The sequence below is a fragment of the Psammomys obesus genome, unplaced genomic scaffold (genome assembly GCF_907164565.1).
Source record: "Psammomys obesus unplaced genomic scaffold, mPsaObe1.curated_primary_1811, whole genome shotgun sequence".
Taxonomy (NCBI): Eukaryota; Metazoa; Chordata; class Mammalia; order Rodentia; family Muridae; genus Psammomys; species Psammomys obesus.
The window spans coordinates 13,756,158-13,783,437 of record NW_026596162.1 but is presented as its reverse complement, the minus strand read 5'-3'; the positions used below and the strand labels follow the sequence as shown (position 1 = coordinate 13,783,437).

Below are 27,280 nucleotides of genomic sequence, written 5' to 3'. Positions count from 1 at the left end.
TCTGGAGGAGTTTGTGGAAGATTGGTGTTATTTCTACTTTAAATGATTCGTGAAGTTCATGGGTGAATCCATCTGGGCTGAAGTATCTTGTGGGTGTTGTTTTTAGTGTGGAAAACATCCCTCTGTGAACTTGTGCTTTGAAGCTTTTCAAACACACAGGCGAATTGGGGTCTGCAGTGAACGTGGCGAGCTGCTGCCTACGCTGTAGGTGGCCCTGGCAGGACTCATCACACATCTGTCCGTCTCTTGGGAAAGGCTTGCCTTAGGAATCCTGTTTCTTTTCCAGTTCTAACACCATTTGGGTATTGTGTCTTGTCTTGACAGCCTTGTTAAATTTTGCTTCCCTGGTAATTGCTACCTCAACCCTAAATTCGCCTAAACTCTCAATTCAGTTGCCATTTATTCACCCTCATGCCCCTGTTGCAGTGTGCATGATTCCTAGTTTTGGTAATTTCTGCCTCCCCACTGCTATGGATCTCTTTCTGTCTCTGTCTCCCTGTGTGTCTGCCCTTCCTTCCCTTCCTGCCTTTCGCCTTCATCTCAAGGCTTTGTTAATTCATGATCCATTTTAAAGAACTGTATTATCTTTGATGGTATTTTTGGTTGTATTTTTGTGTATCTCTATTCGTTTCTCTTATTTCTTTCTGTCTCTGGCTTAACATTCTCCAGAAAGGTTCTTAGGCTTGACTGTAAGTCACTGGCAGAGTGTTTGCCTAGTGTTAATGAGGACCCTGGTTTGGGTCCCCAGCACTAAAATAAAAAAGAAAAACTTCTTAAACTGGGAAGGCCACTGATTCTAGCATAAAAAAGTTTATAGTTTTCAGCCAGACTTTTCACTGGTGCATCTTATTCACACTGTATCCTCCGGCTTTCTGCTCTCTTTTTCCTGCAGCTTTGGTCTTAGTTTCTTGTCTTGTCTTGTGAGATTTTAATGTTACATGAAGCACGTTGTATTTGAAAAAATACTTTGAGATTTTTTTTTTTTTTTTTTTTTTTTTTTTGTTTTTTTTTCTTTTTGTGCTTTTTTTTTTTTTTTTTTTTCCTCTTCTGTATACTGCCTGGTCAGGGTTATTTACCATTAGACCTTTCTCTCTCTCTCTCTCTCTCTCTCTCTCTCCCTATCTATCTCTCTATCTGTGTGTGTGTATGTATTATTGTGTGTGTGCATGTGCTTATGTGAGGACATGTGTATGGAGGTCAAATGTCAACATGTAGTGTTTTCTCTGCTCCTCACCTTCCCTCTTGGGTCTTTCTCGCTGAGCTACAGCTGCCCCTCCCCCATGCTGGTGCCACCACACCAGGGTGTAGGTGCTGGGGGTCTGAACTCAGCTCCTCACGCTTACACACAGGAGCTCTTACAGGCCCCCTTTTCCACTTTCTTAGAACTGAACATGGACTAGAGGAGGTTTGGGTTTTGTTGTTGTTTTCCTGTTTTTGCTGCTTTGTGCGTCACTGTGTATCTGCTGCTGCAGTGTCTTCCTTTCCAGCCACTGCGTTACTGCAGCTTCGTTAAGCTTGGTATTTGGGAGGACAGGACATCTTCTGTTGAACTTCGAGTTTCTTGATTTTCCCGTCTTAAATGTTTGCAGGTCTTAGGTAACCCACTGGAGTTTCACTTGGCAGTGGATTAAGGCTGTCTGTGAACTGGATAGATTCACCACATCACCAGTCTTCTGAGTGTTCTCGTGAACTTGGCATCTGCTTTTTACGTCCCTGTAGGGTGTTACTGTCTTGTTAAATTCATCCCAAGGTGCTCAGTGGTCGGGGTGCTCTTATAAAGTGTGCAGTCCTCACATTTCATCTCCCACTTGTCTATTTCTAGTATGTGAAAATGGGACGAATACTGGCACTTTGAAGCCTATGGGCCTGCTGACTTTGCTCCTTCAGCCGTTCCTTTGGGTTTCTGGAAACTTAACCTTGTCATCTGCACATATTCGGTTCTTCTTTTCTTGCCCCACTTTGGATGGGTCCTCTTGCAATAGTGACTCTAAGCATGAAGGAGCCTTGGGGAGGGGAGTGCCTGATGCTACCCCCTCTGCGGGCATGGCTGCTGGCTCCACGGAAGCCTTAGCTGCTGAGCATGCCTTCTGTAAAGGGAGTGAGGGCTGGCCAGTCTCCATCCTGCCTTGTGTGAAGAACACTGGCTGGGCTATATGTTGTCTGTATGTTTGTGGTGCTGGGGAAAGAACACAGGGCCTCATTTGTTCCAGGCAAATGCTCAGCAGGAACTCCAGTATGCCCTTCCAGTGGGGCTTTTCCGTGGAGTGAGGTGGAGTCAAAGCTCACTGGACTGTTGAACCTTTTCTATTTACTGTCTGCAGTTTCCGAACTGTTTTGTTTAAGATGGCGCAGTCTGCCAGCTCTTGGTCTCTCTTGCTGTAGTCATATCCAGTTCTGTCTTCAGAGGTGCTGGTTTGGGAAGCCATCAGCTACTCCCTTCCCTGCCCCTGAGGCCACCATGCCTAGCTGAGAGTACAGAAGGCTATCCCAGAGTTCCCACTCCGCATGCCTCCCATGAGGAGTTGTGTAGTGTTGCTAGGCCGTCAAACCAGATGCCATGGTGCCAGCTGGGTGGAAGTGTGGATCACATATGTACACTCCCATGCCCTGCAGGTTCTGCTGTGAAACCACTCTGGCTTGGGGACAGCTGGAGCTTCTGGCCCACAGGTACCTAGGCCTCAGTGTAGCGAGCAAGGGAGAGAAGGCAGGTGTTTCGCACACCGACACTTGGACTACACAAAGAGACCAACTGACTGCAGGCCTCTTTGCCTCCTCTTTGTTTCTGTGTTTCACAGACAACTGTGCCTCGAGCAGGAGCGGGGACACCGTGTTTGGCCCCAGCACCCGGCCCTCTGTCTGCCACAGCCATTCCTGGAGCCATCCCAGCCCTGCCTGTGCCCATACCAGGTACTGCCCACTCCAGCACCTCAAGCCCTCCTTGTGCAGTGCCTCTGAGTCAGTATGGAGGCCTGCTCCCCGTTCCTGTGTCTTGGGGGCCCTGGGTGGCCTCAGGGAACCCACAGGGGTCTGGGGGCAGTCAGAGCCCCACTCAGGTCCCTATGCTGCCGGTGTTCCTACGGCCACCTGTTATCAGCACACCAGGCCCCCGGCTACACATCACGTAGCCCTCTGCCCTGCCCCTGGCCAAATGGGACACTCTGAAGGGTGCGGAAGAACCCACTTGTGGTTTGGCCTCCTTGTGGCTCCACATGGGACAGGGCACAGAGCCCGAGCCCGGGGGCCTTGAGAGAGCAGCGTGACCCTCAGACCCCATCAGTCTTAGACAATGGTCTTCACCCATTGGCTGTCCTTGATTGAGGATTAGAACCTTGTCATCCCCCCGCAGCAGCCCAGTGCCTTGAATCCCAGCTTCTCTGTTTCTTGATGGAAACACACCGTTTAAAAGGCCATTGATCAGCAAAGGTGGATTTCATTACAGCTGGCATGTGCATTGCAGCCTCCACTGTGTTACGTTGCAGAGATGGGACTAGGGGACAGATATGAAGCTGATAGCTAGTTCTAGTGTAAATGCCTTCTTAAGCACAGAAACTAGAGCGAGCATTGACAGTGTGGTCTGCAAATGCTGGATGAGCCCGGCTCAGCCCTTGATAGAGTGAGGCCACCCCGAGTGAGGCCACCCCGAGTGAGGCCACCCCGGGAGCCTTCGGTGCCAGGGTCGCAGGGCCCACCTGAAGTTGCCCTCCCAGTGTGGAGTGTCAGCAGCTTTGCTGAGCCGTGAGGATCCTGCCAGGCGAATGCCCTGAGAGCCAGCAGGCTGCTGTGAGCACTATACAGACTAGCACCACCTTCCGCTCAGGGGTCCCCACTCACTTTCTTCCTTTTCCGTGGTTTTCACAGAGGCCTGTGCTCTGCCCACCCCACCCTGCAAATTCCTCTCCAGGCCATCCTCAGGCCAGCCTACTGAGGGGCGGAGCATTTCTGGAGGTTTCCATGACACTTGTCCTGGGGGGGAGATGAAAGCCCCCTGACTCCCTCTGGGCGAATGTTTCATGCCTCCGATTGGAGGGCGGGCTGCCTGGGGTGACCCTACCATGAACTAACTGTACAGTTCAGCTGTACTCATGAGAACCAGCTAGTATTCTGGTTTAAATACACTATTCCATCAATTCAGTTAGAATTGAATTTTCAGGGGACTGTGCAGAGGGTTCTGCCAGGCCGCAATACTGCAATAAGAGATTTCTGTTCTCTGTGTCTGGTCCAAGCACCACGCAGGCCCACTCAGTGAAGTGGAGCCTGCATCCTCTTGCTCCTCTTGCGCCCAAACCCTTTCCTACCATGACGCTAGTGGCATGGGATCCCCAAGAGATTGTATGTGCGAAGGAGAAAAATAAACGTTTGCTTGAAAATACTGTGAAATGGCAGCTCTTTTCTTGCCCTCTATTTACACGAAAGCCAAACTGACTGGCCTGGTAGAAGACAAGTATGGGTGGCCTGTCCTGGCCTCTGCTTGGAGCCAGCAGCCATGCGTCCTGTACCCCAGAGGGCAGAGCCTCTGGTGGGGTTGCCCATCTCCTAGCACTGTACTTTCTGGGTATGGCCCGGTCCCACTGTCACCAGGCTGTTAGCTCTAGCCTGGCATTGCAGCCCACTCTGCAGGCTGTTGGCCGAGCTGCAAGCTACTCTGTATCTGCATTGCTTTCAAGCGTGCAGGTAGAGAGGGTGAGTCTCACAGAAGGCAGGCCACGCTTCCAGCCCCAGGACAGCAGGCGCTAGGTCCTAGAAGACCCAGCTTGTGTGAGTTACAGGAACTCCTGGTCTCCCCTCCGTTTACGGTTGGTACGTCCTCTCCTTCAGGCTTGTCAAGTAGAGTTGAGAAAGGCCAGCCTAAGTCCTATGGGAGACAGTGGCTTTCCTGGGAAGCCCAGGCCATTACAAAAGGTGATGGTTTCGGAGAGGACTAGCCCTCTGGTGGTCCAGCAGGCCCTTCATGGACGGGCTTGTGTATGTGCTGATGCCGACAACACGAGACCCAGCATGCTGGAGGTGGCTGCTTCAAGATCCAGCACCAGGCATCATCCTTCTCACGCCCCTACAGACGTATCACTGTGCCTCCCTTCTCCTGGCACTGACTCTGTGCGGAAACAGAAACCAAAGGTCACCGTTTTCTCTAAGGGTGCTGAGGCCAGCTCAGTCCAGAATGGCCCAGCGGGACAAGTGGGAGGCCTTGTCTTGCTGGGCTTCAGTGGTCACTGCTGAGTGTCTGGCTATTCTCAGAGCATATCCGGGTGACAGTCAGCAGCCTTTGTGCAGAGAACAGGGCTGCTGGGCAATGCACAGTCACGTCCTGGCATGGCCCCGACCCCACCATTCTGCCTTTGTTTCAGTAGCTCCAGGAAAGGGGGCCAGGTGCCAAGGCAGGGCTGTCCAGCCTTAGGTGAGAGGCCAGTGCCTCGGAGGCCTGTAGTGAGCTGTGGCCGTTTTGTTTTCTAGATCCTGAGAGTGAAAAGCCCGACTGAGCCGGCCTCTACACCAGGCCCACACTGCATCCAGGCGAAGAAGTGGCAGACTCCGGGGCAGCCACTCCTCTAGTCCACTCACGCTGTTTTGTAACCACTTTCTAACCATTTTTTATTCACAATTGGAAACACAAATGTAATGCAAGAATAAAACATATTTTGGGGGAGACAGGACTTTGGTATTTCAAACTTCCTCCTTTCCCATGGTCCTCTGGGCAGATAGGAGATAGGTATGGAGGATGTGACCCCAGAGGGGTCAGCCCATTCTCCCCAAAGCCCTGGAGGCCCATTACCCAGTGCCCCTTCTTAGGCACAGGCTCAAGGCCCCTTTTGCTTACATGTCACATGGTCTTTTCTCTGGCCCAAGAAGACCAAAGTCATCTGCCCCCATGAAAGGAAGAGCATCGTGGAGGGCTGAGAGTGAGCCTCCTTTCCAGAACTGTGGGAGCCATCAGAAAAGAGCCCAGTCAGCATGGGATCTGAAGCCTCTTGGGGATGGAGGACAGGACCACCAGCTCCAGGGAGAGCTGCAGCCTCCCGTGGTGGGGTATGTCAAAGCTCTCGGGAAAAGCAGGAAATCGGGCCAGGGCGATGGCTCAGTCAGTAAGGTACCTGACTCAGCTTAATCCTCAGAACGTACATAAATATATGTGTGTGTGTATACATATATACGTATGAACATATATATATGTATATATACATACATATGCATGTGTATAGATAAGATTGGAAACACTTGTAATCCTCAAAACACACACACACACGTATGTATATGTATGTATATAGTCAAGCATAGAGGCCCACACTTGTATCGCAGGGCTATGGAGATACAGACAGAAGGACCCCTGGAACTCTCTGGATAGCCAGCCTAGCTACCTGGAGTATTCCAAGCAAGAGAGAGACAATGTCTTAGACAGATAAGCGGGCCTCGGGAAATGATTCAGTGGGTGACATGCTCACTCGTGCAAGCCTATGTACCTGAAGGCAGATCCCCAGTGCCTGCCGGTCATCTGGCTTGCCTAAAGTGCCGAAGTGTAGGTTCAGTGAGAGAACTGTGAACAAATGAAGTGGGGAGCCATAGAGACAGAAAACCCAGTTGGCCTCTGGCCCCACAAGTGCACCATCACACACACACACACACACACACACACACACACACACACACACACACTCTATATGAGAGAAGAGAGGTGGGCAGCACCCGAGGAACCACACCTGATGTTGTCCTCTGACCTACACTCACGTGCATATATGCACCCTCGAAGAAACTCCAGCAACTTCTGAGTTGCCTTCACAGGAAAGCATGCTGTGGAAATTATCTACACAGCCTGGCCCTTGCCCACAGGAGGGGGTCCGGGACAGAGCGCCTAGCGCTTTGAACATCAAAATGTTAAGGCCAGATCCGGGTGTCCTTAGTCTCTAGCTGCAGTTCAGGGTGTTCTCCGGCTGTGCATGGGAGCAAGCATTAGCCTCTGCTGCTGTTCAGCGCATCCTCCAGCCGAGGAAGGATGGAAGACGTTCGCAACACCCAGACTCCATTGTCTCTAGAGTTCACAGATGCGGCTGTGACATTAAGGGAATTGCCAACATCTCAAGATGTCACGTACATCCATCATGACCAAGTGCTCAGCCCCTGCTGTTTAAAGTATGCGCTGTAGGACCCAGGAAGAACTAGACAGAGCCTCGCATTTCCCCAATATCCTCTGCAGTTGGGGTCATGAGGTGCCACATCTGCTTCAAGCACACAAATAACTTGGTACCCTCGGCTAGGAGCACAGCCTTATAGGCAACAAAGGCAAATGGTGCTTTGCCGTCCGGGGACACCTTACAGAATTCCATAGGCTGTTCGCTCACTCGTGGGTCACGCACAGTTCCGGAGGTTGGAACATCCAACACAGTAGGTTACGCTGTAGAGCTTCTCTCGGTTTCTACATCCTGCTCTTCTTGCTCTTGTCCCCCGTGACCTCTCACTGGGCGCAGAAAGATTGTAAGATATTAGTCTTAGAAGCTGAGGGCCACTCTTGTAAGATTTTAAGATTTTCATTAAAGATGTAGCAACAGCTCTTTACTGGTGCCATGGAAAAGTAGTGCAAGGATTTCACTCTGATGGTCGCATTTGACCTTTCTAATGCCCCACCTCCCACATGTGCACGTGGCGGTTGGGTCTTCAGTGTAGGAATTTAGGAGGCTATACAATTCGGTAGATAGATAGACTATGGCTCACTGAACTGGCACACAGCTCTTCATAAGGTGGAAACAGCCTGTCCTTAACCTGTCTCTACTTGAGCCTTATAGCTAACAAGTGAACACACCAAGTCTGCGAAGAGAACGAGAGGAAGGACAGGAGAAATTCAAACGCAGAAAACTTAGAGCAAGGAGAGACCTTTCCTGAGACCGGCATGTGCTTGTGAGAGCCCATGCGGCCCCTCCTGGCAGAATCCTAGGCTACACAGAGCCACAGAGGCTCATCACCCACCAGGCCAGTCACACGATGGCCAGCTGGCCAGACAGGTGCCGAGGGCTGCGGAAGTCCTTCTAGAGCTCAAGGCCACAGGACCACAGGAAAGGAGATCAATGAATAGACAAACAGCAAGATATGTTGCCTGCAATGAAACTTAAATATAAAGAAAGACAGGCTAAGGTAAAAGGTGGACATTCATCTACCATCCCCAGGAAAGGGGTAGATGTGGCTGTAATAAATGAACTTTCAAGATACACAAAAGTAAAAGGTGGTCATGGGTATGACACCCTAACGCTAAGGAAGTGTGAGTAGCTCTCATAACGTCAACGCAGTTTTCACAGTAACACTTACTGCCACTTGAAAGGAACATTGTAGGACGACAAAGGGGTCAGCTCACCAAGTTCCAAATATTTGTGTGCCTAAAGACAGTGCTTTGAAATAGGGGTATGAAACTCAAAAACTGCACATAGAAGTGGAAGTCGCTTCCATGTCCATCATGTTAATATTTCAGGTCTACAGAGGCTTGTGGGAGGGAGCCCTTGCAGCCCCTCCCTGCAGAATCATAGATTACCCAGAACCCTGGGCGGTGATGACAAGAAGATGGCTGCCACTATGATCAAGAATCTGGCCCAGTGGCTGATGCTTGCTGATGGCCTGCAAGCCTCACCTCTCCCTTAATACCATCAGCCCCCACCCCCCGGGAAGTCTGAGAGGATTGTGTGGCTGTTTCTCCCACGGTAGCAGCAAAAGGATCACATCAAGCTCCGAGGACCCCACCTACGTGCCTTCAACTTGCCCTGTCCTGTCCACTCTGTGAAAGCCATGGCCAGTCTTTTCCCCCTGTCTGTCCTGCACTCCCTATGTGCGTGCGTGTGTGCATGCGTGCATGCGTGCTTCTGGTCACCACTCTCACCATCCAGCAGCATTTTGGGTGGAGGGCCATCCTGTGTCTGGGGAGTGACCACAGCAGTCACTGAGGCGCAACTCCTGCCCTTAGATATAAAAGCCTGATTGGTATTTCTAGAATATTCTAGCCACAGGCACATTCCCACTTCCCCTTCTTTCCTTCCTTCCTCCCTCCCTCTCTTCCTGCTGGTTTTGGTTGATGTTAGAGAGGCACCCAGAGCCTCACTCGGTGGCAAGCACTCAGGCACAGGGGAACGCTCCCATCCAGGCAGTGTTTTCTATGTTCACGTGACCTATGTATGAAGATAGACCATATTCTGGACCACACAAGTGAGTAACACATTAAATATTTCTGATTATATGTTTTAAAGGGTTTATGTCACAGAAACAAATGTTCTCTGGCCAATATAGAACTTGAAAACAATAATGGATCGTTATAAAATACCCAAACATTTGGAAATTAAATACCACACTTCCAAATAGCACATAAACTGAAGAAATCAAAAGCGAAAATAGAAACATATTGTTCATAAAAATGAAAACAAGCTGTGCTACTTGGAAGGGCCTGTAATCCCAATTACTTTAGAGCAGTGCATCTCAGCCCTTCAAATGCTGTGACCCTCATATTGCGGTGACCCCCAACCGCAAAATTATTTTGTTGCTACTTCATAACTGTAATTTTGCTACTGTTATGAATCGTAGTGTAAATCTCTGACGTGGAGGACATCTGCGACACAACCCCCACAGGGATCATGACCCACAGTTTGAGAACCACCACTCTAGAGGCTGAGGCAAGAGGATACTCAGTAAGACCTTGTCTCAAATTTAAGGGGAAAAAAGAGAGGGCTAGGGTTTTAGCTCAGTGGTGGAGCAGATGCCTAGCTGACGCAAAGCCCTGGGTTAAACCCCAGTACTGCAAAAAGAAAGGGAAGGGGAGAGAAAAGAGGAAAGGGGTAAAGGAAAAACACCAAGCCAGCTCACAGGCCACTCCAGAAAGAAATCTGCAGTGTGAAGATGTAAACAGGAGCCAGTGAGATAGCCCAGTGTGTCCAGGCACGCTGAGCCTGATGACCTGAATTTAATCCCCGGGACCCACAGGGTAAAGAAAGAAGAAATGATTCCCCAAAGTTGTATTTGGCCTCCACACGTACACCATGCATGTATGCATGTACACACACACACTCGTAAATAAATGTAATTGTGCTTTTAGATTTATTTGTTTTATTTCATGTGAATGCGTGCATGTATGCAAGCATACATGAATTCATGTGAATGCGTGCATGTATGCCTGGTGTCCCTAGAGGTCAGATGAGGGCGTCAGGTTCCCTGGGACTGGAGTTGCAGATGGTTGGGAGCCACCAGGTGGGTGCTGGGACCTGAACCTGAGTCCTCTGCAAGAGCAGCCAGTGCTCTTATCCTCTGAGCTATCATCTCTCCAGCTCCTACTCTAAAAACATTTCAAAGAATGTATATAAGAAAAGAAAAGCAGTTAAACCAATGGCTTCGTTTTCTACCCTAAGAAACTAAAGGAAGAAATTAAATCAGGCCGCAGCGATGGCCCAGATCAGCCCACGCACCCTGCTTCCTGTCCCTGCCCTCCGTGCTGAGGAGGTAGAGATGGGAGATTCCTGGAGCTCAGTGGTCAGGCAGCCCAGTAAAACTGATGAGCTCTGGGTTCAGTGAGAGACCCTGTGTCAAAAATAAGATAGAAAGGGCTGGTGAGATGGCTTAGGGGTTAAGAGCCCTGGCTGCTCTTCCAGAGGTCCTGAGTTCAATTCCCAGCAACCACATGGTGGCTTACAACCATCTATAAAGAGATCTGATGCCTGCTTTTGGCGTGTCGGTGTACATGCACGGTATTCAGACATTAAAAATAAATAAGTGAATAAGAGAGAAATCAAGGAAGACACCAAGTGCCAACCTCTGGCCTCCACATGCACACATGTGCACACACATACACACAAACACGTACACACAAACACGTGTCACCACCTACCCTTGTAGTGAAAAAAGAAAATTAAATCCAATGTAAACAATTAAAACATCAGTGACTGTGAAACAGGAACTAGCGATGCTTTGAAGCTGGGACCTGTGAAGCCTCACTGACCACACTGAGCAGAGGGAAGGAGAAGACACGGGCTGTAAATGACAAGAAAGTGATGTCATCAAGGCTGTCCTCAGACATAAAAAGCACCACCGGGGAATACTATGAACAATTCGGCCAATCAGTTTGAAAAGTTAAGAGAAATGGACCAGTTGCTTGACAAGACACAAGTTACTAAAGCTTTCTTAAAAACCAACAACAACAATAAAACAAACAAACAAACAAATAGGTAATCTGAATAGTGTATGAAGAGAATCTCTTTAATTAGAAGCCTTTGTACCAGTGGGTAAAGGTGCTTGTCCGAGAACCTGATGGCCTGAGTTCAATCCTTGGAACCCACACAGTAGAAGGAAGGACCAGCTCCTCCACACTGGCCTGTGTGCACACACATGCGTACACACAAACGTTTTAAAAAAACCTCCCACAAAGCAGACCCCAGCTGTGCCCGGCCTCGCTCAGGAACTCCCACGTGTATTTAAGGAAGAAATAACGATGCTACACAAACTTTTCCAGATAGTTCGGCTACTGTTGTTCAACTACTTGAGACAAAGTATGAAAGGGACCAGAGCCCGGAATCCCCTGTGAACCTAAATACAAAACTCCGTAAGGAAAATAGCAGATGGAACACAGCAAACACAGGGAACATAAGGCCTGGCCTTGCACTTCCTGTCAGGAATTTGTGAAGGTTCAACCTTCAAGGAGCAACATTAACTGGTTATAACACCGAACAATACGAAACACATGGAGGTATGTGCCTGGCCCGCATACACTTTGTTAAAAGACTAATAAATTGTAAGTCACTAAAATGAAAAACTTCATTTGTGCCGTGTACATGCACACACAGTGACAAATGAGGTTCGAAGAAGAAAGTGCTGGCAAGATGGCGTAGCGTGTAAAGGTGCTTGCTGCAGAAACCTGACAACCCGAGTTCAAACCTATGGTGGGAGGAGAGAACCAACTCTTAAAACTGTCCTGGAACCTCCACATATGTGCTGCGGCACATGCCCGCCTTTGCCCACACATACACATACACATGCAGACTCGTGCGCACACACACTAATAATAATACAAACTGAAAGCCTGAAGTGAAAACTTTTACTCAGAAATCGGTGCTAACTGGCAGCAGGTAGTTAACAGAGATGGTCAAACGCCACCCGGCTGAGCAGAAACCCCTGCTCAGTGCTACTTATGCACGCCAACTAGTTAAGACATAAAAGGAGGGAAGCATGTCAGGGAGAACAGCGTTTCAAAGGGCGTGGGGAGATGTGATCCAAATACATTACATGCATACAAAATGAATAAAGTGTAATTAATAATAATAATAATAATAATAATAATAAAAAGAAAAAATACATTACATGCACATGTGAAACTGGAATTGTCAAAAAATAAGCCAAACCCTTTTGTTCCAAATTAGAGTTAGGAGGATGGAAAGGGAAGCCACAGGCTGATGACAACTGACTTGTCGTCAGTCTAGAGCATAGCATAATGAGCTCTCGCAGCGGTATTGTGAGCATGCCCACGCTTTAAACGGGCAAAAGATTTAAAGGCGTGCTCCCCGGAAGGGAAGATGAAGTGTGGCAAGCCTCTCACCTTTGTTACACGTGAGGAAAATGCCGCTTAAAGCCACAGTGAGACAGTAGCAGGTACCTCTTAGAGCTGTGAATGCCACGCAGACTGCCATGCCACCGCTGAGACCGTGTGGAGGGCCCGGGGCGCTCGGACTGCTGGTCAAGGTGGAGAAAGGCACGAATTTGTCAAAGAGAAGTTAAACAGAACTATCCTGCTTCCAGGGCCTTACCTCAGGGGGCGGAGTGCTTGCATATTGTAAGCAATGAAATGGTCCATTTTCAAGGGAGAAGTCCTTAAGGAAGAAATAACAATGCCTTCAGTCAGCTTAAGACCAGGTGAGCGGACAACGTTAGGCCACCGAGACCACCGCTCTATGTAGCTCCATTCAAACTAGACATTTAGAGTAAAAAAATTATTATTTTGTGGTTGTTTTTATTATTATTTCAAGACAGAACCTCTACATAGAATAAGCCTATTCTACATAAGCCTTGAACTCACAGAGCTCCCCATCTCTGCCTCCCGAGAGCTGGGATTAAAGGCATACACCACCGCACCCAAGCTTGCCCTAATGACTTGCATGGATCTAAAAAGCATTCAAATAGATGGTGTGAAATACAGAGGTAAACCCACAAATGATCTTTGTTGAGAAATGGGCTGATGGGAGTGGCAGATGACACGCTAAGACTGCACCCCAGGACTCAACCAATGAGAGACGGGAGGGGCCCACATTCAGGGCTGTCAATATCCCCTGCGCTCAGTCCCTGTGCCAGCTGTTTGTCTGGCACCTTATGCCCACCTTGCAAGCTCATAAAATAAGCTGCTTTGCTCTTGCTATTCTGAGCCTCCAGTTCTCGCCATCACAAAATCCCTCGACACTAACGTTCCCGTGAGCTGGGGTGCCCGAGGACTGGAAACAATCCAGCAGTGCGAAGGGTTGGGGGTCAGAGCTGGAGCACACAGCAGCCTCACGTTCCTGCACTGTGCAGCAGGAGGAGGAACGAGCTCCTGACATAGGTGGCCTCACCGTCAGATCCTAGGCCTCAAACCCATCTATGTCTCGTGATAGAGAAGACAACCCGATCTGTGCTGATGGGAGCGGATGAGAAATTGTCTGGACGGGGGTGGAGGATGACAGGGCATGAGGACGCCTTTGGAGGTAAAGGGGGAAAGCTCACAGACTTGGTCATGGTGAATGTGTCTGCCCCAGCGTGCTTACATGTCAGCATTTACTGCCGCAGGAGAATCGGTGTCACAGCTCATGTACGTTGAACCCCAGTAAAACGGCCACCCTTCAGCAGCCCACACATATCTTCAGGCTGAGTCCAGAGGTCTTTCTTCCTGACTCGTCACAGTTCAGGTCATGACAGAAGATAGAAGAACTGAGTAATAATCAGCTTTTTGTTACTATAGCGAAAGCCCCGGGGAATTCAGCTTTGAGGGGTTGAGAAGGCTTGTCTGGGACCATGGTTCTAGATGATTCGATTATGACAGGGGGTCCAGGCTCTGAGACTTGAAGCAAGGCAGATGCAAGCATATGGAGGAGCAAACTATCTTACTCTGGGCAGCCGAGAGGATGAGCCCAAAGTCCCATAGTCTCCTTCAGGGGTATACTTTCCTCAACCTTAAACTCCCACTGGGGCTAGGGAGTCAGCTCAATGGGCAACAAGCTTACCTTTCAACAGGAGGACCTCAATTTTATCCCCAGCACCCATGTTTAAAAAGGAAAAAAAAAAAAAAAAAGCAAAAAAACTTGGCATGACACACACCTGTGATTCCAGCACTGGCGCGGCAGAGACAAGAGGATTCCTGGGAGTGACTGGTCGGCCAATCTAGCAGAATTGATGAGTTGCAGGTTCAGTGTGAGAGTCTCTCTCAGAAAATAAGGTGCAAAGCAACTGAAATAAACACCCAAAATTGAATACTGGTACACACACAAAACATGCACACACACACACACACACACACACACACACACACACACACACACGTACACACGCACGCACGCACGCACGCACATGTCCAAGGCCCTGCCTCCTAAGGGCTTCCTCATCTCTGGTGGAGCGGTGGTGCCTTGGGTGTGGCAGTTCGGTTTTTCTGTTTGTTTGCTTGTTTTGGTCTCTAAACCATTTATCTCTCCCAACCGGCAGTTGGACGTCACTATGGGAGGCTGCACACAGAACACTGCGTCCGGCAAGGCTCCCGGGACAGCGGTGCAGGGAAGTCAGGCCGGCACTCAAGCGAGGTGGAACTGTCCATTCCAGCCCACGCTGGCTGCATTTATGTCATAACAGGTGGTGCAGAGCCAGTCTGGGCTGATGTGCAAAACTGTGGAACGCCTCCCGAATTTGTGTGTCCTCCTTGCACAGAGGCCACACTGATCTTCTCTGTGTTGTTCCAATTTTAGTGCGCATGCTGCGTGCTGCCGGAGTGAGCAGGCTGTCCCGGTGACTTCTGTGGTAGACTTCCAGACAGAAGCTGCGTAAGGGCGGGCGTGGTTGTCTTCAGTGGCAGGTTTATGGCAGGAAAGCCGTGGTCTGTGGCAGTGCGCACTTCATCGGGATTCCTTACTGTCCTCGTGGTGGGAGACACGGAGACCTGGGGCTAGATCCAGAAGGAGGTGTCACCCTTCAGACCGCCTCTAGTGACACCAACAAGACCACAGTCCCAATGGGTCCACAGCACCAGGTACGGAGAACCCAAGTGTTCAAACACACCCGAGCCTATGGGGGACATTTCACATCCAACCCTTAACAGCAGGGACCACGTCTCACCTTTGGGGGACATTCTAGACTATAAGAGGTCATTAGCTGACCATTGCCAGAGCTTGTCTTGAGTTGGTGAGGCTCAGCATTCTGCGACGTTCTCCAGGTTGTGTGTACTTGAACACTCTGCCCAGGTAGGACATTGATCCAACCACATCGCATCTGTTTACAAACTGGCTCTCTCCGCAAGGCCACCATGTGTGGGGTACTCTGTTCCCTTGTGGAAGCCAGCCCAGCCTGCCACCCTGGCTGAGCCATCAAAGGGCCGTGAGGCTCAGTTGCCTGCTTTCTTTGGCCAGAGTGACAGCTCTCGTTGCTCTCCAGAGAGTCCTCCGAGCTCTTTGTGTGATGCTCTTCCAAGCTGCCGTAACCACAGTGTAAACGTGCCTTCTCCCAGTTTTGAGAGCTCAAGGGTGAGGGAACGCAGTCATCCTCACAAACCCCAAGGAGGGGCCCATAACAAAACTCCCTTAGGGGCTGATGTCATTTCTTGCTAGAGGTGTTTGGAAAGGTCTAAAAATAATTGCAGAGCATATTTTGAAAACTTCTCCAAAGTGCAGGGATGGGCCTATAATTATCTTGTTCTTACAAGCTGTTGCTCTTTTTTTTTTTTTTTAGTGCAATTATGTGGTCAGCAGAAGATGATGCGTTTGCGCTCTGTGCCGGAACCATTTTCAAAAGCAGCCCCACCCCCACCACGAAGAGTGAACTCAAATCAAGTAAAACAGTAATTGGGTTCTGTTTCTTGTCAGAGTGGGAGCTGGGCTGATAAACTCTCAGAACACCAACACCGAAGGTTCCTGGGAACCCCAGTGGCTGGATTCTCTGTCAGTCTGTGTGTTCCACGGAAGGGAAATGAGGTTCCGAGAAGTTCCGCATTCTCCCTGTGTACAGGCCTCAGGGAGCTCCCCAAATTGTTTTCATTTGGGCTTTTAAAGGAAGCGGGAGCTGTCTCTGAGGAGCTCTGTGGCGATGGCGGTTGGGAAGAATGGCAGGTTGGAAAGCAGTGTGGCTGCTGGGGTCTCTCTGCCTGTGGCTTTGAGGTCACACCGCCAAGAAGCTCTGGCCTCCATGAGGCTCTCGACGAGGCCGCTGAGCCCAGGCTCCAGAAAGTTCTCACGAGTACAAGGGACAGAGAGTCTCTGAGACAGACCCCTGTTGGGCATCTTCAACACCTGACTGTCGCTCAGCATGCAGGGGACAAAGCTGTGGACTGTGAAGTCCAGCTGGCCTCCAGGGCCTCGGGCACAGGCAGCTCACCAGGTGGGCCTGCTGTAGGGCACGCGAGGTATTCTCCTAGTTCTCTGTGCTGCTATAACAAAATGCCTGACACTGTGTACATGCATGCGTGTGTATATGACATATGTATGTATGTGTAGTATATGTGCATATATGTGTTTGTACGTATTGTGAGAATGTGGAATAAGTGTGCTCATGAGTAGAGGTCAGAGGTCAAACTTTGGGTGTAGATGCTCACCTTCCACCTTGAGGCTTCTGGGAATTCTCCTGTCTCCACCTCCCATTTTGCCTTAGGCATGCTGGCATTAACAGACCTGGACCTGGCTTTGTCTCCCGCCTTCACAATTACACGGCAAGAACTTTACCCACTGAGCAATTTCAGAGATTGGGTTGTTTTGTTTTGGTTGTTGGTTTTGTTTTTTAGTTTTTGTTTTTCAAGACAGGGTTCTCTGTGTAGCCTTGGCTGTCCTAGACTGTGTAGACCAGGCTGGCTTCGAACTCACAGAGATCCGCCTCTGCCTCCCAAATGCTGGGATTTCAGGTGTGTACCACTGTGCCCAGCTAGACTGGGTCAGAGCAGAAATGCACCTCTTAGAATTCTGGAGACTGTGTATCTCCTCTGACATCAGGACAGTGGCACTCATGTATGGAGACGGTTCCTCTCTGCTTCAGAAATGGTACCACGGGGTGTTGCTGTAACTCAGTGTTTAGAACACTTGCCTAGCATACACCAAGCCCTGGGTTCAATCCCCTGCACTGAGTGTAAACTAGGGATGAAGGCACACACCTATAACCCCAACACTCAGGAGATCGAGGCAAGATGACCAGAAATTCAAGGCCATCCTCAGCTCTAGTTTCTGGAAATGTCAGTCCATGGTAGTGGAGAAAGCACAGCAGCACAGCCCCGTCCATGACAGGAGAGCAAGAAAGAGTGGCTGTTCACATTCTGTCAGACCAGGAAGCAGAGAGGGCGGCTGGAGCTATAACCTTCAAAACTTGCCCCTTAGACCTGCCTCTACCACCTCCAGCCGGGGTACAGTGCTCAAAAAAGGACCCCATGGGGATATTTCATATTTCCTAACCATGATGGAGAGCAAACATTGGGCTCTGTCAGCTTCCCCAGCCTTTTTGGTGGACACGGGTCCATCCATGAGGGTGAAACCTCCAAGGATTTACTCATAGTCCCTAGGCTCTACGCCCTAACATCACCATGGCTGGGATTAAGCCTCGGCAAATCGATTTTGGAGAAGGCATGTTGAACCCATTGCAGACAGGAGACAAGGTTTGGGGGTGAGTTTTTCTACTTTTAAACAGCACCCATCCCGTGAGGCCCAGCAGAACGTGGGTAGGTCTATATGCTCAGAGGCCCTGGACCTCTCACTGGGGAAGAGCTCTGGTTGGCCTGTTGAAATTATCTAAGACGGCTGCTCTTTGAAAGCAGCACCAGCTAAGAACTGCTATTCCTCTCAGTGTCCCAAGCCTGGGAGGCCTAGAGGGCTCTCTCTGCCCACGTGTCTGTGACCCTCGTTTGCTCTGAGCACGCTGACTGCTCACCTTTGCAAGCGCTGCCTCGGGAATGGATCACTGAGGTGAGAACCATGTCACCCAGGAAGGCCAGAGAAAAACGCCTCCTGTGAACTGCGCTGACTGGCAGACTTCTCCTGCCTTGAAAGTCACCCCGAGTGGACGTGATCAAAGCATCTACAAGCTTCCCTGCTGCTCCAAGTAATTGCTTTTAACATATTCAAAGATAGTTGAAGAGGTTAAGTTTTTTGTTTAACAAGAAAAGCTGGTCTGCACTCTAATCTGTTGTATTACACTATGCCGAGCGGAGAATGCTTTCTTTTAAATGTCTGTGGAGCTTTTCACTACGGATCTTCAGGGTAATTCAAAAACATGAATTAAGTAACTGCCAACTGCTGTGTGATCCAGGACGGGAAACACAATCTACGGAGAGGAACTTAGGAAGCAGAGAAGCTGGTCTATGGCCTCTGGTGACGTGTCCTGCACATGGGATAGCAAAGCCTGGCTAGGGCAGTCACTCCCAGCACTGCCAGAGTGACTCTGCAGGCGTCAACTTGAAATGGTTGCTTCTCAACTCCCACTCAGACTCCCAGCAGAATGGGGCTTTCAAAGGGAAAGTCACTGAGTGAATAACCCCAGTGGGAGAGGGACAAATGAGGCCTTGCTGACCCTAGGGCTGAGTTCACTGCGGACTTTGTTGTGGACCTAGCCCAGGCACCCTGTCCCTGCATCAAAAATGAGAGCTGGTGAGCTTGCTGAGGGAGGATTGGGGTGGCTGTGGCATTCTCTGGCTTCCAAACACCAGCCTCCACATAACTCTGACTTCCCTTCCCTCCATTCCTCCAGAAGACTAACAAAGCAAGAAGATAACTTTCTGTGAAAGATATGAACTTTGTTCATTACAATGCTAGCTCAAGCTGATTAAACTCATGGCTGGGGTGTAGCTCACCTACCATGTACAGGGGTCGGCTTCAGTCCTCAGCACTCCCTAAAGAAAAAAAACATGGTGCATCTAGCACACAATGGAATGCCTCACTCACATCTGATCCAGAGAAAAAGATAAGAAGTAAGCAGAGCCATAGCCCTTGTCTTGAGGGTTCAACAGCCGTGGCTATCAGTGACCACAGACAATATCAAACCCTATACACACTGGTTTTTCTCTAACATACATGAGAAACTCTAATTCGTAAATTAGACACAATAAGAGGTTAATAGCAGCTGGCTGGAGGTGGATCTCTGTGAATTTGAGGCCAGCCTGGTCTACAAAGTGAGTTCCAGGACAGCCAAGGCTATCCAGAGAAATCCTGTCTCAAAAAAACAAAAGAGAGAGAGTTTAATAACTATAATAAAACAGAATTATTTAAATATATACACCATGGTGATTCTGAAGATGTAGCACAGCTGATAGCGGGCTTGCCCTGGGCTTCATCCTCTGCCCTATATAACCAGCGTGGTGGCACATGCTCGAATCCCAGCACTGGGGAGGTAGAGTTAGGAGGTGAAGGAACCTGGGCCTGTGAGTTGGTTCAGTGGGTAAAATGCTTGTCCCACAAGCCTGACAACCTGAGTTTGGTCCCTGAGAGGAAGAACCAGATTCCTACAAAGAGAAGATCAGTTCTACAAAGCTATTCCCCACATGCCCAGCCCTACACACATATCACGCACATACAAAGTAATGATACATAAAAATAAAAAAGCATTCAAGGTGATATTTGGCTACATAATATGTCTGAGGCCAGGCTGGGCTACAGGAGACCTTGTCTCAAAGAAACAATAGGTAATAAAAATCTGGACTTTTGTTGAGCGTTGGTAGGGTGCTATGTAGTCAGGGTTAAGTTACTGCCCTTCAAGATCTGATTGCAGCCCAGACAGGTACGTTCTCACATGCATCAAGTGATGCTGTGTAAGCTTTACTCACCGGTACTCTCTGATTGGTTGAGCAAAGTCGCTGACAGCCTATAGCTGGGCAGAAGAGAAAGCAGAGGGGCTGGTCTGTGGCCTCTGGTGACGCGTCCTGCACACGGGATGGAAAAGCGTGGCCGGGGAGTCACTCCGAGCACTGCCAAAGTGACTTTGCAGGCGTCAACTTGAAATGGCTGCTTCTCAACTCAGACCCAGACCCTCAGTAGAATGCTAAGGCAGAGCTTAGGTTCCTGGGCTTGGGGTCAGATAGGGACCACAAGGCAGGAGATAGAAGGAGGAGAGGAAGCTGGAGAGAAGAAAGTGGCCATAGGGCAGGATGACCATGAGCACCTGGCCATGAGCTGGCCTCATGGGACATAAGCAGCGCAGGCAGAGACAAGTACGGCAAGTCACTTGGGGTGTGTAGCTGGGAAATCAAAATAGCTTAGAAGGCTGAGAAGTCTAAAAATTGTCGGTCTCAATGATTTGGGAACTGGCTGGGGTAGAGAAGCCCTCTCGAGTCTAATAACCGTTTCACAACATACTTTGTAGTTGTTATTAAATAGGATGAGGGTAACTTAAGCCTAAGTATGTGCCGGCGGCACAGTCAATCTGCTGCGCACGTGATGCAGCACTAAGTGATTAAGGGGCAGGTATTGTGTAGCGCACGGACACGCTAGATCCAAGGATGGCTAAGCCCATATGGGAGAGTCTGAAACTCCATCGTGCCACCCAGAATGGTGTGCAATGTAAAACTTACAAATTATTAGCTTCTGGAATGTTCCATGTGATATTTTCTGGCCAGAGTTGAGCAGAGGTAACAGAAACCATGGATAAATGGGGAGGCTATTGGCAAAGCCAAATCTAGAGGCAGCATGGGAGAGGCAGGGTTCTGAGTGCTGTGAAAACCCCCAAAACGATGGAGGGCACACTGAGCAAAGGCGCATGCCCAGAGACGTGCGCTGAGTCTAGAGACAGCAGCGTGTGCTGTTTGAGACAGAGGGCGCAGATGCAGAGCCCCTCCGATGAGCTCCTTATCTTATGCCCCCCAGAGCCAAGCCACAACCATACGGCGCCGCCCTCACTGGGGGAGCACAGCTAGCTGGTCACAGGTGGTCCATAGCTGTCAACCAGGAAGGCCCGGGGTGATCGTGTCCGGAAGCCAGCCGGGAAGAGTTCCAGCTCTTCCTATCTCTTCTGTAAACAGTAGGTGCAGAGCCACCGAATGCCCATTCTTCCAGCTCAGTGGCCAAGGGGTGCTCAGTGTTGCAAAGTGTTCCTGAGCCTCACAGGGAGGGACAGAAGCCAATGAGATGGCAGGGTGAGGGGGAAGGGGGGAGAGAGAGGGAGGGAAGAGGAGAGGGAGAGAGAGCAGCACAAAACTCACAGTGAGGGACTAACCAATGAAAGCAGGGGAGCCCCCTCCGGAACCCTAAACTCAGGTTCTCTTGCAGTTTTGGGGTTGGATGGGGTGTCACCTGGAGGAAGGTACAGCCACCCTCCTCCTCAGGGCCAGCTGTATCCGGTTTTCCTGTCTCCAGACAACCCACCCCATGACCAGCCCTCCCCTCCCCGTGTGTGTGTGTGTGTGTGTGTGTGTGTGTGTGTGTGTGTGTGTGTGTTTTACTCATTCTGGCAAAGAGATAATCAGATTCTCCTAGGAGACCAGTGACAAAGAGCAGAGAGAAGGAACCAGCAGCTCCCGGGAAAGTTCCTCACCTGGTGGTGCAGGCCCCAAGTCCATTCTGAAGAACGGCTCAGGCTGCTCACTGGCTCCTCTCTGCTAAACAACCTTTGCCAGGGGTCACTGGGAGTTACCCTCTTGGAAGCCAGCAGCTCCCCTGGCCATGACTTTGTTTCCTTCCCAGATTATTGATAGATTCGTAGATGGTTCTGGGAGTTTCCTGAAAACTGAAATTTGGACGGAAGAAGAAACTGTTCTGAGCAGCTGGCAGACTACACAGTCCGAGGGAAGATGGTGGCACGTCTGGCCATGGCGATGGGCATACATTGAGCCGGGCACAAGGAGGCCATCTTGTCATGGTAGTGGGGTGCGTTTGTGTGAATCTGTGTTTGTGTGGTAGTGGGAGGTGTAGATCTGTGTGTCTGTGTATATCTGTGTGTTTATGTCTGCTTGTAGTGAGGTGTGTGTGCCAGTGTGGGGAACTGGGGTCTCTGGGTCTCTGGGTCTATCTCTTCGTGTGGCTGCTACTCTATTAAAGTATAGCCATTCTACCATCAAGGTAGGGTACATGGAGATATGTGTGGCTGTGTTGAGAACAGAATGGGACAGAAGTCGAAGCTTGGATTGTGTTGATTTTTAAAAGCTTATTTTATGTTTATGGGTGCTCTGTCATGCGCATGTTTATGTGCATGCAGTACCCACAACGGCCAAAAGAGGGTGTTGGGTCCCTGCTTGTGAGCTACTGTATGGGTTCTAGAAATCAAAGCCTGGTCCTCCGGAAGAGCTAATGCTCTTAACCTCTGAGCCATCTCTCCAGCCCCCAAACCTACATTTTAAAAAGTCAACAATGTATGGTCCACAGATGAGCCAGGACTTCGGGTAAACACAAATGTTAGATGTTTCTTTTCCTGATCCACACACTTGAAAACAATTTTTGTTGCTGTTATTTTGTTTGTTTGTTTGTTTTTGAGACAGAGTTTCTGTGTGTAGCCTTGGCTGTCTTGGAACTCACTCTGTTGACCAGGCTGGCCTCGAACTCGGAATCCACCTGCTTCTCAAGGGCTGGGATTGAAGGCGTGTGCCACCACTGCTCAGTGAAAACATTCTTCCATTTTAAGAATCTTTATTCTAGAAAATAGCAAGCCCACATAAAAATAGATAATAAAATGAATCTTGTTTTGTCATTATTCACCTTTCCCCAGCTGTTCTCTGTCTCCCCGATTCCTCCTCTTCAGTTTTCCTTATTTGCTGTGGATCTTAACAGCAAGCATCAGAAGCTACAGCCTTCCCCTTAGAACATAAGAACTGAAGTGTGACTGTCCAGGACAAACGCTGTTAGGACCTGATCTTTATTTCATGGTCAAATCCCCGGTTGTTTCAACACTCTATTGTGCGGTTGCTTTGTTCCAATTCATTAGAAATGAGGCTCAGAGGCTGTGTGTGTCAGCTCCTCTCCTCTGATGAGATTTTTCCCCCTCTAATTTTTCTTTCTTGATCTTGTAGGTTGAGGAGAGCCAGTGCATTTGTCCTGTGTAAAGTCCCCCGCTCTGGACTAAGCTGATTGCATCCATCCAGTGTCATGTGTCGTGTCTCTGGCCTCCAGACTTTCTGGGCCAGCGTCATGTAACCCTGCAGTTGCTGTGGCACACCAGCTAAAACCAGCTCGCAGGAGAAGAACATGTCCTGTGTGTAGGGATGTCAAGTAGGGGTCAGCCTGATTCCAGTTCTTGTAAATTTCCTCACCAACTTTATGGATAAAAGCAATTTTCAAACTCTAGTTCATCACCCATTTGTTAGTCACAAAACCGAGCTGATTGATTACGAGAGAGTGAGAGAGAGAGAGAACTAGACAGGTATAGAAGATAGTAAGAGGTGGGAGGGAGGACTGATAAGATAGCTCAGTAGGTACAGGGCCTGCTGGGTAAGCACGGGGCCTGCGTTTGGATCACAGAACCCACATGAAAACATAAAAATCTAGGCATGGCAATTCACGTCTGTAAACCCAGACTTGGGTGGGCAGACACAGGAGGCCCCTGAAGTTCATTGGCCAGCCAGTCCAGCTGAATTAGTGAAACTCAGTGAGCAACCCTGAGGTTGAGGAGGGGAGGAGGGCTCATGAGCCCCCACCCTTGACTGAGGCACCCTCGACAGTTGACGACTTCTGGGGGAGGGAGAGTCAGTTTTCTTTTTTCTTTTCTTCCTTTTTTTGTGGGTGTGTGTTGGGGGGTGAAGACAGGATTTTCTCTGTAGCTCTGGCTATCATGGAACTTGACCCGTAGATCAGACTGGCCTGCCTCTACCTTCCGAGTGCTGGGTTAAAGGCGTGTGCCACCACCTCCTGGCTTGAGGGAGAGAGTCATTTCTCTTTGAGGGTGTGGTGCCTGGCAGGCTGTTCATGCTCCAGGGGATGGCCCGCACCCATAAGTTTGTGGGGAGCACAATTGGGTTATTACAAATAAAAAGAAGAAAAGACATGAAGTTGGGGGAACAACGAGTAGGGTAGAATCTGAGAGGATTTAGGGGAAGAGCATGGGTGGATGTGACCAAAATACACTGACGCATGTATGAAAGTCTCAAAATAATTAATAAAAATACTGTATTAAAAGTAAAATAGGGCCGGGCGGTGGTGGCGCACACCTTTAATGCCAACACTCTGGAGGCAGAGGCAGGGAGATCTCTGAGTTCAAGGCCAGGCTGGTCTACAAAGTAAGTTCTAGGGTAGCCAGGGCTACACCGAGAAACCCTGTCTACAAAAATCAAAATAATAATAATAATAATAATAATAATAATAATAATAATAATAGATAAGGTTTGGGGAGATGGACCAGTGCTTAGGAGCACTCTGCTCTCATAGAGGACCTGGGTTTAGCTCCCAGACCATCTGTAACTACAGCTCCAAGGGATCAGACACCTCCGTGGGCACCAGGCCTACAATGTGAATGGACATATGGTCAAAAACAATTCTTTAAAATTTTAATATAAAAGTTTAGATTATGATCAAAGCAGGGCACTTGACATCAACCTTGGGCCTTCATGGCTGCCATAGAAACATATCCACACACAAAGAAATACACCACACATACACAAAACACACAGAGACACACAACAGAAATACATCACACATATACAAAACACACACATAGAAGCACAGCAGAAATACACCACACATACACAAAACACACACAGAGACACACAACAGAGACACACCACACACATACAAAACACACACAGAGACACACAACAGAAATACATCACACATATACAAAACACATACATACACACACAACAGAAATACACCACACATACAGAACACACAACAGAGATTCACCACACATATACAAAACACACAGAGACACACAACAGAGACACACCACACAGATACAAAATACACACATACACACACAGAAATATACCACACATATACAAAACGCACACATCCACACACAACAGAGATACACCACACATATACAAGACACACACACACACAAGTTCAAAAAGGAAATCAAATAGGGGCTGGAAAGATAGCTCAGCAGTTTAATGGATTTAGTGCTCTCGCAATGGACCAGGTTTAATTCCGAGAACCCACATGGTGGCTCACAACTGTCTGTAGCTCCAGTTCCTAGAGAGCTGATGCCTTCTTCAGGGACAATGCCTTCCAAGGAGACCAGGCATGATGAGGTACACATACATATATGCAGGCAAAACATTCACACACACACAAAAGTCTAAAAATAAAACAAAACAAAACAGTAAGCAGGATTAAGCAATAAAAGAAGGATTAACAATAGAATGGTCTTTTAATGGCTTTGATAAATATTTGTGTGAATCAGGTCAGGGTATAAAATATATTTTTTCTATCTAATAAAGACGATGGTGAAACAAACAAAGGAACCAAATTCTCTTAGACACCTAAGAGCTCTAATCTGTGTTACCAATAACCCTGACAGAAGACCTGTTGAGTAAGGGCGTGGGTGGGGCGGGAAGCTCACAGTTTGGGAACATATCAGAATGTTTGGAGTGGCAGCTGTCACTCAGAATAATCTCCAGATCACAAGCCTCTGGGCAGCTGCAAAGCGTGGTTCTTGGCAGCCGAGCCCCAGCTGTCCCCAGCAGCTGCCCTGCTCAGCAGTGGAGAAAGGGCAGCTACATGGCTCTGGGGCTGAGCACACTCCTGCCCTCATGATACTCCCTGGCCAGCTTGCCCCAGGCCATCTCTGCTAAAGTGGGGTCCAGGACTTGCGGGTCACTGCTGAGACCTGACACCGAGCCTCTGACTGTCAATCTCTTGACTGTTTCAAATGGTAGAAGAAAATGTCCTTGTCTGTGGGAAACAGACATTAAATATTCCGGATCAGGGAAGAGTGTCATGTTGACAAGTTATTTTCAAATGATTTGGGATACGCCTTTAAAAAATCTGCCTCTGCCTATTCTGCAACTTCATAATTGTTTCAAAATAAAAAAAAAATACTCCATAGATGCCATATATGTAAATATATGTAAATACATAATCATGTAATCAAATGTGTGTTATCCCATTAAGACAATAATGTGCCAGAATATTGGTATAGAGATGTTGTGACACAAGAATTAAAAAATCAAGCTAGGAAACCTTATCTCTTTTAAAACTTCCTTTCCATATTAGTTGTTTCTCATTGCTGTGGCCAAACACTTGACAAACAAGTTAGCGTAGGAAGGGATTTTTTGGTGTACAGTTGGAGGAGCTTGAGTCCAAAGGCACTGCAAGTGGAGGCACCATGGTGGCAGAAGAGTAAAGCTGAGGCCTCACGCCTTGGGACAGGAAGCAGAGAGCAGACAGGAAGCAGAGGACAGACAGGAAGCAGAGAGCAGACAGGAAGCAGAGAACAGACAGGAATCAGAGAGCAGGCAGGAAGCAGAGAACAGACAGGAAATAGGGCTGAACAATGAAACTTTAAGGCCCACCCCCCAGTGGCTATTCCCTTAAGGATTCTGTACATTCTACAATCTTCCAGAACAGGGCTGTCAGCTGGGGACCTGAGCCTTAAGGGACATTCCACAGTCAACCACAACACTTGTATACATGCGAAGGAAAGACTTATGAGGAAACCTACAGGAATGTTAATGGTTAATGTTAGCCAGGGAGACACCATTTTGTGAAGCTCTGCAATTGTAGTTGAACAGTAAAATTCCCAGAGCTAACGTAACTTGTTTGTCTAGGATCTCGGCCCTCCTCCCTCTATCTGCCTCAGTAACGGCTGCAGGAAAGATGCTTATAATCACCTGGCATTCTTTAATCCACCTCTTAATTTATTTCCTTAACTAACCATAACAACCAAACACAGGTTAAAAAAAGAAAAGAAAAAAAAAAAAAGGCTTTCATTCCCATTTCCCCTTTCCTGCTCCGTAACTGCCCCAGCCTAGTGTGCCGTAGTGTTTCCCTGGATGAACTCAGCAGCCCCTGCTACTGTCTCATGTCTTATGGCTAATCTTTCAGTTATCATTGACAAATATTGAGCTTATGAGTGCTCTTTGGTTTCTTGTTTTTGTGTTTGTTTGTTTGTTTCTCTTGGCTATTGGTATTTCCTAAATTTTCTTTCTTTCTCTTTCGCATATTTGAAAATATTTATTTTTTAAATGTAAATGGTTGCTTTGCTTGCGCAAATGTCTGTG

The 27,280-nt window shown here is 48.6% G+C and overlaps 1 protein-coding gene, 1 long non-coding RNA gene and 1 pseudogene across 12 annotated transcripts in view; 2 read left to right on the top strand and 1 right to left on the bottom strand.

The window, feature by feature from the left end:
• Wnk2 (WNK lysine deficient protein kinase 2) overlaps positions 1–5,645 on the top strand; it is a 107,863-nt gene extending 102,218 nt beyond the window's left edge. For 7 of the 11 annotated variants that reach the window (XM_055595073.1, XM_055595080.1, XM_055595079.1 and 4 more), the window contains 2 exons: positions 2,796–2,907; positions 3,859–4,397. In XM_055595073.1, coding sequence (XP_055451048.1) covers positions 2,796–2,907; positions 3,859–3,989 — 243 coding nt within the window. In that variant the 3' untranslated portion in view covers positions 3,990–4,397. The other 4 variants (XM_055595081.1, XM_055595078.1, XM_055595076.1 and 1 more) reach the window with 2 other exon arrangements.
• Positions 5,646–14,841: 9,196 nt separating this feature from the next.
• LOC129667601 (U6 spliceosomal RNA) lies at positions 14,842–14,955 on the bottom strand (annotated as a pseudogene).
• Positions 14,956–21,652: 6,697 nt separating this feature from the next.
• On the top strand, positions 21,653–23,408 carry LOC129667586 (uncharacterized). Its single transcript, XR_008718768.1, has 2 exons — positions 21,653–21,998; positions 23,135–23,408. It is a non-coding gene; the product is annotated as an uncharacterized LOC129667586 (long non-coding RNA).
• Positions 23,409–27,280: the final 3,872 nt, after the last annotated feature.